This window comes from Sylvia atricapilla, chromosome W (assembly GCF_009819655.1).
Source record: "Sylvia atricapilla isolate bSylAtr1 chromosome W, bSylAtr1.pri, whole genome shotgun sequence".
Lineage (NCBI taxonomy): Eukaryota > Metazoa > Chordata > Aves > Passeriformes > Sylviidae > Sylvia > Sylvia atricapilla.
The window spans coordinates 10,429,667-10,448,956 of record NC_089173.1 but is presented as its reverse complement, the minus strand read 5'-3'; the positions used below and the strand labels follow the sequence as shown (position 1 = coordinate 10,448,956).

General features: G+C 41.3%; 1 protein-coding gene across 1 annotated transcript in view; it reads left to right on the top strand.

The window, feature by feature from the left end:
* The window catches only part of LOC136373408 (OTU domain-containing protein 7A-like), a 76,315-nt gene that overhangs the window by 16,342 nt on the left and 40,683 nt on the right, over positions 1-19,290 (top strand). The window contains 3 exon segments of the mRNA XM_066338314.1: positions 934-1,066; positions 7,139-7,295; positions 8,396-8,547. Of these exon segments, the coding sequence (XP_066194411.1) occupies positions 8,463-8,547 (85 nt within the window). The 5' untranslated portion in view covers positions 934-1,066; positions 7,139-7,295; positions 8,396-8,462.

Here is a 19,290-nt window from a genome sequence, read left to right as displayed (position 1 = left end):
GAGTTAGAGTTGGGGAAGTTAAAACTTTTTTATTTAGGTACTTAACTCATGTTACAGTTCAGTTGTCACACAGGAAACTGGGAGTTTTTGCATAGGAACCATTATCTATTGAGATTTGGTTACCTGTGTATGTACTTTAGGAAATAACAAGAAATGTTATGTCCTGTTTTCTTATCCTAATTCTTACAAATTCATAAAAATTCTGGACCTTGTTATAGTTTTGCCTGCTTTAAAAGCATTATCAGAAGGAATGTTTTCCATGATAAAAAGATTTTGATTGGCATGGGCCCAGTTACAACTGTATGAGTTTTGTGAAAGGATGAAAAAACCAGAAACAGTAAAACTGATTGCAAGTGCCTTTTAGAATAATAAGGTGAAGCTTATAGTAATTGAATTATATATCTGCAAGCAACAGGATTTATTCTTAGGAGATAGGAGTAGATTATATGGAAAGGGAACTGCTGTATCTTTTAAAAATAAATAAACCCTGTGAAATGGTGTTCCTTCTTTCTTCATGTGCTCATCTATTTTCATCAAAAAGAGTGCTATCTTGATTGAGTCTTCTTCTGAGTATCTCTTCATTAGTTCGTTGCTTCAGGTTTTTGGAAGCTTATGAGAAGCAAACTTTCAAAACTGTATTTGATGAATTTTAGGACAAAGAACTGTTAAATTCCAAGTGCAAGGTGCCATTTTCATGTAGGAGAGTCATAAGGATATTTTTGTACATTCATAATTCTTTTTTTAATAATTGTCTGGGTTGTGCCTAAGTAATATTCTTAATGCAAATGACTATATCTGGTAATTTATCTGTATTAAGAGTAGTATCTATTAGGCTTCTAAGGGCAAAGGTAAAGTCTATTTTGGCAGTTATTATTATTCAAATAGCAGAAGTGTAATGATTATTATTCTACTGCTTTTTCTTTTTTCTTTCAGATTTCTCAGGGGACAAAATTTTGCTTATTCATACCTTCTACTGTGGCAAAAATGGATTATTTTCCTCACCAAAAACCAGCAGCATAACAACCATCCAACATCTGCCTCAAGGAACTCCAATTTAAAGTCTATTGTACGTCAAATGAACCACTCGCTTAAAGGTAGCTTTAATCAACTGCGTGTCTATTTACTGCTCCGGACCCGGCACCGCTGGCCTTGAGCGGTGTCACCCGGCTGTCCTCTCAGGGGCAGGGCTTGGGCTGGGCCCGCGGCTCCAGTGTCACCCGGCTGTCACCTGGGTGTCCCCTCAGGAGTGGGGCAGGGCTTGAGCTGGGCCCATGGCTCCAGTATCACCCGGGTGTCACCTGGGTGTCCCCTCAGGAGCAGGCGACAGGGCTTGAGCCCTCGTCTCCCGTTTCACCCGGGTGTCCCCTCTGGAGCGTGCTCTGCGCAGTGGGGTCAGGCCCCGGTGACAGCGGCTGATCAGGATGCTGATCTGCAGCGCAAATGACGGCTCAGCCTCCTGTTGCCATGACAATTGATTTCAGACGTCGCAGTGGAGAAACGAGGGTAAAGAGCTCAAAATGTTGGGAACTTCAAGGGCTGCAGCTGATGGGGCTGAAGGCTTCTTGTGGTGCCACAGGCCCAAGTGCATCACTCCACATGCAAGGCTGACTTGGAAAAAAGTAATGGAACTCCACGTTATAGATATCCAGAAATGGCTGTTCAGAATGCGTGCTGTTCATGCGTTGAAGTTAATTTTATGCAGGCCGAGTACATGATAGATGTTTTGGGAGAGAAAGCTGTGTTAAGATTAGAGTTTTGGCCACCACACCATCTGTATTAGAAAGAAGGATGGCATTTGGAGAAATATATTCAATATTTCAGTATAAGATGATCTTGCTGTATTGGGACAAATGAGGGGGAAAATAGGGAGAAAATTCAAATGAGGAAGAAGTCTAATTTATTCATGTTGCTTCTTTGGAGATATATTCTAGTAAAGGAGATGCATGTTACTTAGTGAAACTGTACTTCATAAGAGGCCTCAGATTAACATCTGAAAGCCTAATTTTCATTTTTCCAGTGCAATATAGTACTGCCTATGTCTTTATCGCTCTCATAGATAAAAGAATAATTAATAGTTGAATTTGTTTTAATATTAAGGTATTTGTTTCAGAGAAATTCTGACTTTATCAGTGGCATTACATTTATCCTTTGCACAGCTGCTTTCTGTTAGAATACAATTAACACACTATGAGAGAGCCCTTGTGAATAAAATAAGGGAAACATTGTAATTGACCTTACATTCGTTCTCTATAAAAAGTTTTATCTTGTTATCTATATCATGTTTTCTTGTTTGAAAAAACAATGCTATAGCATTGGTGGTGTTTTATCCTGAAAAAATACTCATGCAGGGATGTAGAAGATCCTTATCTGAAAAGGCTATGTCTCTTGCTTGGTTTATTCCAGTTCAGGAGCCCTGTTTCTATGGACTTCTTGGTTATCTGGGACATTTTCTCCTTCTGCGAATGTAATCACTCTTAAGTAAGAAAAATGGAGTTATGAAACCCCTCTGAAACTCCATGAAAATACAGTTGTAAAAATCTCATCTAAAAATAATTTAGTTGTGTCCTTCATTATACTTTTAGCTTGAAATAATTCAAATATGTAAGCAAATAGTAGAGACTTTAAATAGCATTTCTGAAAATTGAAATATAGATGCATTTTTAAAATACTTCCCAGTTGGTGCCTGAACCTTGATGGTATTTATCCTAGAACTGGACCTGAAGTACTTGAACAGTTGTCTTGGACAGCTCTTCTTTGATGGTTCCCACAGAGCTGAGGATTCTTTGTGTTTTTTTCCACCTCTGTGTCTAATGTATCTGTTCAGGACTTGTCTACCCAAGATACCAGGGAAAATTGATGCAAATCAACAAAATGTTGGAATTTAAAGGGGGCAGCTTAAATTCTACCAAGTCCCTGTGAGCACTATCCCATTCATAACTGAAGTGGCCTCCAGTGAATTCAGTTTAACTCATTTTGAAGGCAAGATGAGCCAAACCAAATTAAGGCCATGATTTTATTCACAGATGAAAGTGTTTCCAAAGGAATTTATTGGATATAGAAACAAATCCAGTTAAATTAGTTGGGTTAATTTTCCTGAGTTCCATTGTGTAGATAAAACCTTAGTAATAATATCTGATTTGAGCTTTTACTTTTTGTCTTTTTTTGTTCTTCTCCTTTTGTTCCAAAACTCTGATATTTTAGACTGGAGAAGGTAGATGGTCCTTTCCAAATGCTGTCCTGTAATTTTCCAGTGTTCTGTGAGTCCACATTTTAACATATAAATGCCCCACTTTGCCATCAGGTCTAGTTCACAGTAACCTTTTGTTAGGAAATTACCATTGATTTGGCTTCTTCAACTAATGCCTTTGAATCCAGTTAGAAAAAATACCATCTCCACTTTCTTAAGTAGTCTGCATTAACCACCACTTCCCTTAAAGCTGCTGTTCTTCCCCTAAACAAATATCTGCTGAACTTGATTGTTTAATTATAGATTTTTCCTTTAATAATTTAAACTAATAAAGAGTGGTTTAATTTCATAATATTGTCAGTAATTTAGAACTATGGCATTTCCCATCAATTGTGGCCTGTCAGGAAGAATTACTTTTGAAGTACTGTCCTGGGTTGTAGTTTAGGATGTATTCTATCACCATCTTCAGTTAATGGCCCATCAATGCCTTGTGCATGACTCATAGATAACTCCCTCCGGGAGTTATCTCTCTTTAATGGGCCATCAAGGACCTCCTGTATGACTCATCATCCCATTGTGAGATGCTCGGCCCACGGGGAGGAGCCAAGCATTCTCACCTGGATATAAGCTGGGATTTGGGACAGAAGAAGCAGTCCTCACCCACTGGATTCCCAGAGGACTGGAGCTACCAGACCTTTCTACGAGATCACTGCTTCAGGAAGACCACCTCGTCTGGACTGCTTCCATCACCCTGCTCAGGTTGTATTCTGACTCTGTCAGTGGTTTTCGTGTGTTTGTTTTTTTTGTTGTTTTTTGTTGGGTTTTTTTTTTTGGTTTTTTGTTGTTTTTTTTTTTTATCGTTGCATTTATTTTATTTTATTTTATCTTATTTTATTTTCCTTTGCTTCTCATTAAATTGTATTTCTGACTTAGATCCTCTCACTTGGTTTGTTTTCAAACCACAACAAGTGCACAAAGAGGGTGTTTCTGCCCTCACAGGCAGCCCAAGTAGCAGGAACATTGCATCCAGGAGCTGACGGCACCTTTGTGCGTTGCCAGAGCAGCTGAGAGCCAGCAGTGATGTTAAACAGGCCTTGAGCCCTGTCACACTGCAGGGACATAAGAACAGCTGGGGGTAACTGGTTTAATGCAGTCACTGGGTGTCTCTCCATTGGTTTCCCAGAGCACAAAGACTGTGCATCTTATTGATGGTGCTTATTTCATCCTTTCTTTGAAAATTGGGAAAGTGAAAGACCGTAGTTGCAGCTTAGTCACTCTGTCTTCTTGAGGATTCTTCCAGTGTCTGCTGTTTTCTCTCTGTTCCTCACTTTGGTTTTGTCAGCTGTGTCTGTTCTGGATGCATGGGATAGGATTTGTTTTAACATGGTTGCTTTTGCTTCATTAGGTAGCCCTGTACATCTCCTTTAAGTTCTTTAGGAAAAAAAAATAATCTTCATATCATTTAACTGGGTGAAGCTATTTGGTTTTGAAGAAGCTAAATTTAGATTCAGGTGAAGACTGTTTACTTCCAAGTATGGCTCAGCTTTGAGAGAGAGGTACTTAAAGGAGAAGAAAAGATCAGATGTACCTGAGATTATACTAAATTGATTTCAAGTCATATTAGCCCATCTTAAAATTTCAAAGTAATCAGTATCTCCTCTTTAAATACTTTAAAAATGCTTTTTCTTATAATATAAAACAAATTATCCAATTCCACTGCCTCTTGTATTTGCACTGTATAGATTAAAAAAAAAAATTAGGGAAGAAGTTTGGCCAGAAAGTGAGTGAAAAGCCAGGTCTTGCTGTGTTTTGGTGGCCAAGATGTTTGAATTTCCATTCAGTGCCAAGTGACATTTGTGTGTCATGTGTGAGTCATCTGAAATGAAAACTGCAGGTGTCTGCATGTGTCTGTGGTGTTACCCAGGGGAGGAGTGGTGCTCGTGGACAGATGGTGTGAGGTGAAGGAGGTGTTAGATCTGCTCCGCGTGTGTATTTGAAGTGAAAGTTGTGTTAATGCTTTGACAAGGTATGGAGAGCAAAGGTGGTGCTGATGGTTCCTCAAGTGAGGAGAGACCAAGTCTGTCTGGGGAGAAGTGGGTCTGAGAGCCACCTGCCTTCTGAGTCACTGCCTCCTTTAGAATTTATTGTTTATTTTCTTTTTTGCTTACTTTTTACAGCTTCCATAAGGAAAAAAAGCAGTGTTGGTTCAAACGTATGCAGAGAGGATCCTGCCAACTCTTTACTTCCAGAATGTAGATTCTATGTGGTAATCTTGAGATGATGGTGACATAAATGCAGAGATTGCGCTTGCCTTTTGCTCTGAGAAGGATGTGAGTTTTTACTGTTGAAAATACTGAAGTAATACTGATTCTGAGACAGCTCATGAATTTACTTCTCTAAGCTGATCCACACTTCAGCTCCTCAAACTTATCAGCACTCCAGCCCCCACACAGTGACTGTACTTGAGTGCCCAGCTGGTGCATTTTAAATTAACACTCATTATACTACTGAGTCACTTCTGGTGGTGATCTGAAATGCACCAATGCTTTGTATCATCTCTGGCAGGTTCCTTTAGTTTTGATCCATATGTTTCCATCCTGCTGGCTGAGATTGATTTTGTTCTTTCTTGTAGTCACCAAAGAAATTAGTTGTATTCAGTTTCTGGTCATCTTTTTGTACAGATTAGTGCTGTTGAGCACAGTGTATCTATGTATGAGTGTTTGTTAAAAATAAAAGTAGCATTTTTGTCCTGCATTTGCATTGGAACAGATTCAGTTGAGACAGAGCTTAGATGTCAAATTTGGCCATAATCCATTTAGGTAGTTCTCTTTCAAAAAAATCTGCATTCCTTTTAAACTACTCTCCTCAGTATTTCCAGCTGTCCTTCTGTTAGTACTTCTTCATTAGGATTACCTTTTAGAAGTGTTTCTGCACAGAGGTGATCCACTGCAGTTTGTGGTCCTTCACTGGACTCACTCCAACATGTCCATGTCATTCTTGTGTTGAGGATCCAGAAATGGACATAATATTCCAGACAAGTCTCGCCAGGACTGAATAGAGAGGAAAAGATCACCTCCCCTGCTATCCTCATGTGGCCTAAACATAATGATACATTTGTATAAATAGTATAAAAGATGTGAAATGTATGGTGGTACAGTGTAGAGGCCAAAAGAGCATGAAATGGGTGGAATTATCAACAGTGTAATCTACTTTTGTTTTGAAAACCATGGAATTGGTATCCACAGGGCACAGGTCTGATGAAGAGCTGTGAGGGAGCTTGAGTTGTTTAGCCTGGAGAAAAAGGGGCTGAGGGGCACCTTACTGCTCTGGCCTGAAAGAGGGTTGTGGTGAGACAGGTGTCACTCTTCTCCCAGGCAACAGGACAGGATAAGAGCACATGACTTTGAGGTGCTCCAGGGGAGGTTCTGGTTGGACATCAGGAGGAGTTTCTTGATGAAAATTGGAATGGGCTGCTCAGGGAGGTGGTGGTGAAGTCACTGTCCCTGGAGATGTTTATGGAAAGACTGGACATGGCACTTACTGTCATGGTCTAGTTGAAAAGGTGGTGTCAGATCATGGGTTGGATTTGATCATCTCAGAGGTCTTTTCCAGCCTCATTGATTCTGTGATCTTAAAAGTATCTTCCAACTGTAATAGTTCTATGGTTCTGTGATTTTATATCCCACAAAGTTTTAGTTTGTTGGACTAAGTTTGGTTTAGTGGTCAGTCCCCATGGATAAGGCTGAAAAGGACCCCACCCCCCTGAGAAAGAAGGTAAATGCTATTTGCATTGTAGCAGGGATATGTACTTGAAGAAAAAGGCAATGTCTAAGAAAGCAAAGGCATTCAATTTTTCAGGCTAAGTATAACCAGGTAACTACACATGAAGGAGGAAAGGACTGTTTCAGGTAGGAGACAGTGAAATTAATTGGATTCCAATTTCTTTCACAGTTTATTTCCCTGTAGCTGTGGTGGAAGCAAGAGCCAACCAACATCATCTGCTGCCAGTAGAAAATCTCCATGCCAGTCCTTCCCCTTGGCACGAGGTAAAGTTGCAACCGAGCCTGTGAGGAGGAATCAACAGGAAAAATCCAATTCATGCTCAAAGGTAAACTTTGACCAGTGAATAACAAGCATGAAACTAAAACATATGCTTTTCCTTACCTTGTGTATTGTTTAATTTCATCCTGTTTCCTTTGCTTTGCACTGTTTCAGCAGCAGTGCAGGCAGGGTTGAAGGATGGAAATATGCTTAGGATGACTGTGTTTTAAATTCCAGCTGTTTTAATAGCTCGTCTAGCATGAACTCCTCTTGTGGTGCCTGCTTTAATTTCTATTTTATGTTTGTAAAGAGCATTGCCGAGGAGGAGGAGGAGGTTCCTGTTTTCAGGAATGAAAAGAAGATGCAAAATGCAGTAGCACAGATATATTTTTGTTGGCCATACATTTGGCAATATAAATTCCCATGCCAGACATTGTCACATTTCACTTGGGGCAAAACATGATCTGCTTCCTAACAGGTGCCTGGGTGATCGTGCCCCCAGGAGAGCACACTGGTGAGATTGTCCCCCAGAGACTGCTCATAAACACAGTAAAAATTGTTCAGCAGCTACAGCATTGGTCACTAATAAAAGGAAATAAAACAAATAAACATCATAAATCACTGTAATATCAGCTGTTATGAACACTGGTTTAGCCACTGATTTCCTCGAACAGGAAAGAAGAAAATTAACTCCATCCCAGCCAGAATCTATAAATTACAGAAGCTGTATTGGCAAGGCAAATAAAAGAACAAATCCTAAGCCCTGCTCTGTGTGTGTGTTAGTATTAATAAGGCAAAAGAGCTCTAGACATTTAAATCCTTGCTAAACCTCAGTTCATGAACAATGACAATGATCTGGTGATTGTGCTTTTAATAAACTGATCTTGTGTTTAGCTGAATTGGAGTTAATTTGTAAAGCTATTTATGAGCTGCACATAAGAAAAATCAATAAAAATATGAAATATTAAGATAGAGAAAACCTTCCAGTGTGAGTGATCATCAGCTCTAGGCTAAGGCAGAGATGGATGACAAATGCTGTTTATTTTAATATGTTGCAATTTGAATATTTTAGCTTTTCTAATAGTCTTGTTTAGGGAATAGAGAAAAAATGTTGTTTACATCACCTGGGAGTATATTCTAAACCCTGTATCTTTTTCTCCTTGGCAGATGGAGACCTTTTAGCCAGCCAGTGAGTCCTGCTGCTGCATGTTTGGCAGCACCTCTGAATGATCACATGACTCTTGATATGGATGCAGTCCTGTCAGACTTTGTTCGGTCCACAGGGGCAGAACCAGGTCTGGCAAGAGACTTACTAGAAGGTAAACTTTTGGGACACAACCATTTCCTGTGTTCACTGCTTGCTTAAACCAAGAGCCAGTCATAACAAGAGAGCTCAGGGCTACGGAAACAGATATTTCTTAGTATTCTTACCAAGTCTACTGTTGCAATAAGCTCACCATAGATTATACTAAGGCAGGTGTTTTTAACAAAAAACTTTAAAACTTCTTAGTTCTAGATTGCTGTGTTAAGTTCCTAAGAGTCAAGCCCTAAATGTTTATGTGACAGTGAGAGAAGGGAGGAGACTTTAGCTGAATTTTCATATTCAGCTGCCTGAAAGTAATTGTAAAAGTTTCTCAGGTCACTGTGTTTAGTCTGAAAAGGATTAAATGTACAGTAATAGAGACATCAGAGGTATTTTTGGGTTCCAGTGGTTAATATGCATACCTGAACTTTACAACATGAAAGCAAAGTGGCTAGGTTGAAAAAGAATTAAAAAGCTATATCAGAAAAATAACTGTCTTTTTGTTGTATTTGTTTTAGGTTTATAGGCTTAAAAGTGAAAAGAGACCATTGATATCTGAGAGAATTTTATAATAGTTGAGTTTGTTCATTTCTTCTTATGTGGGCTAACAATAATTGTGAAGATGAGAGGTTGGAAAACAGTAGATGATATCTGTAAATTGCAAGTTGGTTCTGTGGGCTTGAAACTTCCATGCTGGACTTATTGCCTGAGAGGTTTGGAGTTTATTTTTTTTTTTTTTTTAATCTCAATGTTCTCTAAGAAATTGTGTTAAATTAAAGTAACTACTGAACGGTTACAGCAGATGTAAAAGTATTCCTCATGTTATGTATCTCCTTTTTGCAAGAGTGTCGCGGTCAGTGGGAGAAATGCCGCAATCGATACAACTAATCAGCAAGACTCAGTTTATTTAGAAGAGTTTACACAATTTATAGCATACCTAATAAGTTCATGCATAGTCCTAAAGCAAGCTTACTATTGGTTATATGATAAAGCGTTAGCTAACTCTCACTTCTGCATTCCTGTGGTTCCTGTTACACATTTTGATATTGTCCAGAAGTTACACCCACAGACACTGTGCCCCTGACTATAAAGATAAGGGCTGACCAGCATCCTGTTGCTATCCAGCTGCAGATTGTTTACGTGACCTCTTGCAGCTAGCCATTCTCCTACATAAGAGCTGTTTGACTTTATGTATGCTGAAAGTTTTTCATTTTGTGGTAGGTTCTTCCTTTACTCTGGGCTTTTCAGTAATAAGGCATGATAGATTATTAACACAGAGATGCACACAATTCTGCAGCATTTCTCAAGTCATCTGATACATGAAATAAAATCTTGGAATGCCTAGCAAGGAATATTAGCATAGACTTGTTATATTTAAGAGCTCTCTGTTTTGTCTGACTGATTTGATCAACCTGTCATTCTTGCCTAGAGTCTGTCTTAGTCTGATGGTCTTTTAGAAAAAGAACTTGAGATTTTTCTCATCTATATCAGTACAGATTTTCAGTTACTGTGCTGACAGAGCATTGCCAAAATTTCAAAGGATTCCTCCATATCAGAGGTCTTTCAGAAGAGTTACCTTGTTTTCCTTTCTATAAAGAGCAATGCTTCGAAATAAACATCTGTGGTGGTGTGTCTATTTATGTTTAATGTTCATGATTTGTTGAATCTGATTTCTGTAATGGTTTGTTCTTTGTAACCCCCCATGTTCCTCCCTATGTGGTTTTCCCCAGTCTCGGTTATATGTCAATCATTGGTTATATAACCTCCTGGTCCTGTCTGTCACTCTGGGGGCCTCTCCCTGAGTCCAGAAAGTTCCAGGGAAGGCATCAAGTGATTGGGCTGGATCCAGGCTTCCCCCTCCCATTGTTCCCTGTGTGGTTGTTTCACCTGTCTTTTATGCTAAGAGCCACACCCTTACTGTACCCCATTGGACCCTGGTTGAACCCTCCCGTGTAACACCCCCTGTTAAAAGTTGCTGCACAAAGACCCTCGTGGTCTCTCTGAGGCTGGTGTCCCGAGGTGAGGACTCCACATCCGAAGCTCCAATAAACTCGTTTGGATCTACCCCTCGAGAGTCCCTCCTTTCGTTCCTCCTGCCACAGCCATGCTTCACTCCTGGCAAGCCAAGATCGCTCTGTTGCTGTGGTGCCAGGGCTGGCCGGACTGGCGACACAGGCACCACCGCAAACATCGAATATAGTTTCTCTGTGCTGTACTTCTCATTTCTGTAGATGAATAGATTCATATCAAACATACTAACAAAGAAATAAGCAATAAACAATCTAATTATTCTGACAGGCTAATAGACATATGTATCTGCACCAAATCATTTCCTCCTACACAGGAATTTCTCAAAGTAAAAGGGATTCTTGCAAGTTCTGAGCAAGATGTGCTCAGACAACCATTTCAGCACTTGTGGCTGTGGCTACATTTGGTGTAAGTTTCTAACACTGGTCATATCTTTTGCTGGGAGACAGTCATTGATGTAGTGGTTTCTCATTTGTTCAAAAAACACACAACAGGGACTGCCACCCTCACAGCCTTTTGACTATCCCAGTGTGTCAGTTCTCTGTGAGCAGCACTGAAACTCATCGAGTAGCTTCTTAACAATAATATAAACAATATTCAGAAGAACAGCCTCCCACCCCATGGGTGCCCATGCCTTGTACCTGGCCTCAGAATGATGATGTCCGTAGTTACAATCAGATTTTGAAAACAGATGTGCACAAATATTTCCCAGAATTTTCAAAGTTTGGTTGTTCATAGCCCTAAAAATGATGGTCATAGTGAACTTGGAGCCAAAAAAAGCTTGTGTAGACCCTCATTTCCATGTAATCAAAAGTTTTGGTCAATCTTCTAAGATCCTGTAGCCCTTTGCTCTTTCTGACCCACTCAACAATTCTATTTTAATAACTTGCTCAGACTGAATTTTCACAGTGTGCTCCTATGGAGTAACACCTCCTTTTTAGAGCCAATGCTATTTCTTTTGTCCATCTTTGGGGGAAATTTCTTCAGTTTCACTATCCTGTAGATAAGCAAGGATACCAATTTCTGCTTCCTTATCCAATTATTTTAACATATTGATTGTTTTGCTTTGATTATGTCCTGCTACATCCACAGTACAGTCGTGAACAATATGTGTTGTTCGTCCTGGCAGCAAGTGGGTGAGTTAAACACACACTGACTGTTGTGCAAATAGCTAAAAAATCTATACATTACATATAGATTTTCTACATTGCCAGAAGCTGTCCTAAATGTTGGCTCACTTGATGTTTCTATACTCTGCCTCTCCTGCTGGTAAAATCCCTGCAGTTTTCTTCTGCTGAGCTTTTTATTGAATGCAGCTGCTTGTCTCTCTAGCTCAGAAAACATTCTGCTGCTTGTGCTTGACATGTATCTTTCTGAAAGTGTCCATTCTACTTTTGAAATGAAGAGGAAAAGAGATTTTAAAAAATAATAGTTATATAACATTTTCATGGCTGGTGTCTGGTATAAAAGTCTAACATCGGATTTCCCTATTTGTTAAGATGCTTACAGCTGTTTCAAATTAATTATAAATTAATATTCATAAATTTCAATTAAAAATCATTAGCTGTACCTATTCTGTGTTAGTGGATTATACACACATGCTAAACCATTAGAAATGTTCCTTAGAAATGTTATTTTCCAGCTTTGCTTTTATTTTTGGATGATTACTTACCTGTAGAGGAATGGTTAGCTAAGAAGGGTCATATAAACACTTTGCAGCAGGATAACTTCAAGATACGTAACCAACCCTTATGTTTATAGCAGCCTTATCTTTACTGCAGCCCTCTTCCTTAAAGACAGAGGCCTGGTGTCTCAGGGCTCCCAGTGAGATAATAATTTTAAAGAATTAAGGACTTTAGTTAAACTAGATATTGCTGACGTAGACTTCCCTTTTACTAACTAGACATTGTTGAGGTAAACTTCCCTTCTTTTAACATAAGCCGGATTTAAGGAACCGATAAATCAAGAGACCTGTCAACTTAATCAATAGACTCCAAGAACACAATGTGATCATAAATCAGATAGTTTTGAGAAAACAGGATCCAGGTGTCACCAACACTAAAAGGTTAAAAAGGCAAAGTGAGGAAGACCCATCTTACTTCATCATTTTGAGACCCCACCCCATAAGAAGGACCACCGACCCATTTCAAAGAACAAACTATGCATGCTTAATTGCTTTTTGGCTAATTACCATACGAAGCGGGGGAATGGGATGGACCAGAGTTATGAATATGCATTTGTGTTTTGGGTATTCAACACTTTTGTACATAAAAAGACTCTGTGATCATCTGTAAATTGCGCGTGTGTATTTGGGAGCTATCCCTCACGCTGCCCGGCGTCGTAATAAACATACACTTTCTAACTTCAAACTGTTAGAGAGTCTTTGTCCGTCATAGTCGGATATCGGTATTAGATCAATATCCATATTTTTTTTTAACAAATCACCAGGGAGGTAACCTCTGGCTACTGTCAAAGGTGTAGCAGAAGCCATAGGAATGCAGAGCTGGGTGTTACTTTCTCCCCCCTTCATTGAACAATGCTATGCTTGCTTTTAGTTTTATGCATGAGTTTATTAGGTGTGCTATATATTCTGTAAACGCTTCTAATAAACTGAGTTTTGCCGTTAAACCGTATCGGTTTGTAACAACTTTCCCGCGACCACGACATAATGGTGACCTCGACGTGATTAAAGTGAAAGGACCACGGCTGGTCGGCGGATGAGGAACGAGTTTCTTTGCAGCAAAAACAGACGAAAGCAACAGGGTGCCGCGCCCCGGACGACCTCAGCAGAGGGTCCGGCCGTTAATGTGCTGCCGAAGACCTTGAAGAGGCTGCAATAGCGCTGATGAAAAAAAATTAAAAAGCAAGCAGCATATAATTTATTTACTTGCTTTTTAGAAAAGCGTCAAATTAAAAGTATAGATCTCCGTAAAAATCTCCCAAGGTTGCTAATCTACGGATATGCACAGAAGTTCTTCCTAAATCCCCACACCGTTCATGAGCTAACTGAATGGCGCAGGTTCAATGATAAGTTATGGGAGGCCACGCTAGATGATGATAAAACAACAAAAAAGTTAAATAAACAATGGCGAGTGGTGTTTAATACTCTATTACAACATCAGACAGAGCAGCGGGCGGCAAATCAAGCTAGTGAGGCTAATGATAAGAACAAAAATTTCGGGGCGTAGTCTGTTTGTCCGTTGCCCCCTGCCATGTCCACTGTGATTCTGGCGCCCTTGCCGCACACCGCTGCCGACACCAGCCGTGCGCCCCTAACGTCATCCCGGGAGCCCTCCGAGCCCTTAACCTCTTTGGCCTCCTGGCCGGAGCCCCCCCTGTTGGAAAATGAGCCTATCCCTGGGGCAGAGAGTGACCTAGTGGAGGCCATTGCAAAAAACAGGAGGGAGGCATGGGCAACCCTAGCTAAAGAGGTGCTGGAATAGGGAGACAAGGAGGCTGCGGCGGCCGCGATGGAGATCGCATGCCCAGTAACATTTACCCCTATGGTGGGGGGAGGACTACAAGCCAACATAGCGGCTTTAGATTGGAAATTGTTGTCACAACTGCGGGCTACAGTCAGTCAGTTTGGAGTGACTAGTGAGCCGGCTAAGCAAATGCTAGATTACATCTGGGGAACTCACATTCTACTGCCTAATGACTGTCGGAGCCTGGCCAAGCTTATCTTTAGTGAGCATCAGAGGTTATTGTTCGGGGCCCATTGGCAAGCTTACTGCACGGAAAGTGTGGCAGTGCAGAGAGCGCCAGGCAACCCCTTGCATGGCCTGACCCTAGACGAGTTATTAGGAACGGGACCCTATGCACGGACGGAAGCTCAGGCAATTGTAGGACCCGATAGGCTACGAGAAAGCATGCGGCTGGCCCGCGCTGCGATAGATAGAATAAAAGCTCCGGGGGGAGTTCTGTCCTACATGAGAATCAAGCAGAGAAGGAAAGAGTCCCTGAGGTCCTTTGTAGACAAAGTGGCTGCCGCGATAAAACAGGCGGGAGTCCCAGATTATATGAAAAGAACCATGCTGAAGCAATGTATATTGCAAAATAGTAATCAGGTTACAAAAAACATTCTTCACTCCATGGGAGCTAACTAGGAGGTAGAGAAGTTATTAGAACAAATAGCAAATGTTCCCACGAGGTCACGGGCGTTGTTAGTAGAGGCAATAAAGGAGCTGTGTGTAGGGCTAAAAGAACAAGCTGCAGCCTCACAGAATCAAGTGTTAGCTGCCCTTGCGCCCCTGCAAGCAACGGCCACAAATAGCGCTCAGATGCCAATTGCTGGTCGGCAAAAGTGCTTTCGCTGTGAAGGCCTCAGATATATTCGCAAGGAACGCCGAGCCACAGCTGTATGGTGCCAGAATTGCCGCTCGAACACTCATTCATCGGGAGCCTGCTGACGCCGGTCGGGAAACGGGAAGCCCAGCGCGTCCAGCCGGAGAATAAGAACAGCAGAAAGCTGGGAACCTGGAGGCGGGACCGCCCCGTTTGAAAAGTGGAGCTGCTAAAGTTTGCATTGAGTGGAGAAAATGGCTGCGGCAAAAAAGACAGAAAAACGGCTCGAGAGTTCGGTGTAGTTTGGAAAAAAAGTTTAAATACCTGGTGTCCTGGTTTGGAGTAAATTAGGGAAGAACCTCCAAAAGGAGTCCCCTAAACCAAACCTCCACCACCCCTTCCCCCCCCCCCACCCCAGCCCTGGGTTCGGGAAGGAAAATACCTCCGAGGAAAGCGGAAAAACCGGTTTATTGACAAAAATACACTCCCCAACACCGAATAGTGGGAAAAGACGGGTTACTGTGACGATAGGGAGGGTGCTGATGCATCTCTGTCTGGCCCGGGTCTTCTCCAACTTCTCAGGTCAGGTCAGGTCCGGAGCTGGTTCAAACCTTGGGGGGGGGGGGGGGGGGGGGGTGGTGGAGGAAGGAGGAAAAAAAAACCAAACAGAAGCAGCGGGGGGGAAGAAAAACGGCGGCAGGGGCAGCCGGAGAGCAAAGCGAAGTAAAGCGAAGCGAAGAAGGCAAAAGCAGCCGAGCTAGCTAAAGCCAGAGCCGAAAACAGCCAAGAAGGAAAAAGAAGGCAGGAACTGCAGGCTCCCGCCCAAGAGGGCGGGATTCAGCTGCGAGACATAACAATATATCCAAGATATGGGATGGATATATGGGATAGGAGGCAGCTCAACCCAGAACACCTGGAGACTTTCTCGGCCGAAAACAAAGGCTTCCGAGACTGCTAAGATCGCCATTCAGGCTTTTAACGGGACGAAGAATGACGCAGAGAGATGCAAAAGTCCTCCAAACTGCGAACTTTTTCAGTGTTGGTAACCCCCGTCCCGAGAAAGGCACAGTGCCTGCCGCATTTTGCCAGACAATAGACCGCATGGCTTTAGGAGCGGAAGTTCTCTCGCTAGCCCCGAGAGCGAACTGACCGATCAATGAAGTAGCACAGCCGCCAGACCCTGAGGGCGTAGTAAAACATGAGAAGTCAGGCAGAGCTGAGAGCGACAAGGGGGGCTGGGAGCGAGGACGACACAGGAGGCGGAGTGCGAGCCGACGGCGAGCGAGGCGGCGGCACAGCCCCCTCCCCTCTCCCGATCCCAGGGAAGCGGCAGAACGCAGCGGGGGGAGGCGGCGGCTGCATCTCCCGCAGCGGTGGCGGCGCGACCCTCTCGAGCACAGCACAGCACAGCACAGCGCAGCACAGCACAGCACCGCAACTAAAGCGGGGGAGAGAGAGCCGACGACGAGAGAGGCGACAGCGGATCAGCGGATGATGTCGTCCCCCCCACACACACAATGATCAGCAGAATAGAAGAATTCCAGCTCTTCAACTTCAGCACAGCACCACAAGAGTTGAGCCCCCACTCCTCATGCAGGAGAGGGAGAAATATGAATACCACTAAATGCTTGCAATGCAGGTACCATAATCACAAGCAAAGTACACAAAAGAAAATGCAGTAATCATTTTGTTGAAATAAAAGTGAATTTTTAATTGTAATGATTTGATGTACTTACATCCAAATTAGATTGTGTTTTAGTATTTTATTTGTATTCAAAAATAATATTTATGTAGTTTAAGTTTAAAGCTTTTAAATTTTAGGTTTAAAGTTTTTAAGTTTTTAAGTTTAAAACTTGTTAAGTATGAGTTACATTTAAAATTTATGAAGTTTAAGTAATAATAAAATTTAAGTTTAGGCTTTAATAAGTATAACTTAAGATTAAGATTTTTAAAGTTTAAGTAATAATAAATTTATAGTTGTTTATAAAGTTTTGTATTTTAAAATAAAAAGTAAGTTAAGATAAGTAAATTAAAATAAGTAAGATAAGTAAGTTAAGTTTGAGATGGGTATTTAAAAGACATGACTTATTGATTGATGGAGTATTTTATTGTTGCTATTGTTAAAAATTTTGTTTTAAAAATGTTTTAAAAGATATCACTCTAAGATAAAGCCAAAGTCCTGGCCACACTTTAACTGAAGGAAATGTTTTCATCAGCAAATCCAGATGTTTTCTGCGCAACAAAAACTAAATACAAGTCACTTTGACTTGACAATCTGACCTTATAGATATGACAGCTGAACAGACTTTTAAGATAAACTTGGAAAGCCTTACTCGAGGAAGCTACCTAAGCCCTGCCTAAAAAAATGTTTTTCAGCTGTTGCAGAATCTGAGACAATGATATAATATTTTAGTAACTGACAACCAGAGTCGCCCTTTCATACGTGCTTGATTGGTGTACCCTTTAATGACACTGAGGTGGGCATTATTACTTCTGAAATCGGGAGTCAGCTACAGCACTGTAGGAGATCCAGAACTCGGAGTATGGAGAACTGCACTCTGAACTATGACTTGTAGAATAACAAGTTACCATATGGGAAAAAAACACAGACACTAAAAATACTAAAGTCATTGCATACCCAGTCATGTCTGTATATCAATGCAATGGGCAATTGCAATGAGAGGAAAGGTGCGTAGTGCAACTTGACCACAGCCACAAACATAACACCTGAGAATGAGTTCTGAAGATTTTGAAGGAATGTGCTATATAGATCTCCAGACCCTATCGAAATCCATTCACCGGAAGCTGCAGGACCTAAAACAACATGTGCAGCTTTTGAAACAAGATGATGAGTTTTTTGGAATAAAATTTGATCAATAAGGAATAACCAGTTGGCTGAAGGAAATATTACAAATAGGATTGGTCATTTTACTTATAATCTGCCTTATATTGCTTGTATTGCCTTGCTTCATGTCATGCTTACAAAATATGCTTATGAAAATTGTTAAACAATCATTTAACCATGTTATGCTTGCACAACAGTAAAACCGGGGATATGTAGAGGAATGGTTGTCTAAGAAGGGTCATATAAACACTCTGCAGCAGGATAACTTCAAGATACGTAACCAACCCTTATGTTTATAGCAGCCTTATCTTTACTGCAGCTCTCTTCCTTAAAGACAGAGGCCTGGTGTCTCAGGGCTCCCAGGGAGGTAACCTCTGGCTACTGTCAAAGGTGTAGCAAAAGCCATAGGAATGCAGAGCTGGGTGTTACTTTCTCACCCCTTCACTGACCAATGCTATGCTTGCCTTTAGTTTTATGCATGAGCTTATTAGGTGTGCTATATATTCTGTAAACGCTTCTAATAAACTGAGTTTTGCCAGTAAACCGTATCGTTTGTATCAATTCTCCCGCGACCGCGACACTTACCAAGTCTTTCATGTTTCATTTCCTATCTCTGAGATGTTGTTTGCCTCTTCCTGAGGTTTTTACCTTGTTTATATGCTCTCAAGAACTGAAAGCATTCTTGTGTATGTGAGGTGAGGGAGAGTAGAAATTACATTTTGTGAACCTTCACTGGGTCTGCCTTTTCAGCCTTTCATTCTCAGCCTTTGCTGATTAATTTAAAAGCAGCCTAAAAAAACCCCTTCACTTGAGTGGTTAATATTGACAGAGCAATTTGACAGTAAATGTGACCCAGGTGACAGAAACAACAACCTTAGCAAAGCAGTGTGAAAAGCAGCCTGTGCTGGCAGACGTGTATCACTGCTCTGGGCAGGAGTGAATTCAGAAATGGATCAGCCTCGTGTCACAGGGAAACAGGAAATCAGCTGCAAGACTCTCCAGATGTCACCTCTGTGTGTTCAAGGCATTTTCCAGTCACTGGGAAGACTCCTTTGGCTCACTCAGCTTTGGGAATGTTCTTAAGTATAAACTGAGAGCTCTGCATGGTGGAGAATTGATTTCTCTCCAGCTGTGTGAGCTCCAATGTCTCCAATGTCTTGGAGTGAGGAGGGCATGTCCTTTTCCCTCCTGGGTAGTCTGGGCTGGCACCTTGATTCTCTCACACATAGAATGTAATGCTGGTGTGTTTCTGTATAATCTACTTGAAATGTGCACTAAGGCAGAAAAGCCATTAAAGAAAATAGTTTAATCTTTAGAACAAGTTGTACTGTATGTGGTTCACAGTGTCAGGGCTGTAGGTGTGGATGAACTCGGAGATCACTGATAAATCAGGAGAAAGCAGCTCAGTTTTCAGGGAGCAGCAGGTGTGCAGGCAGTGACCCCTGGAATAGAGGGGGAAGGCATAGGATGAAATGCTTTAAAATGCCAACAGTGTAGGCAGTCATAGGTACTGGAGGATTTGTGAAATAATAATAATACAAACTGATTCAATAATAATACATTTAACTGAAAAGTTGCCCTTTGACTTGTATCAATGGTTTC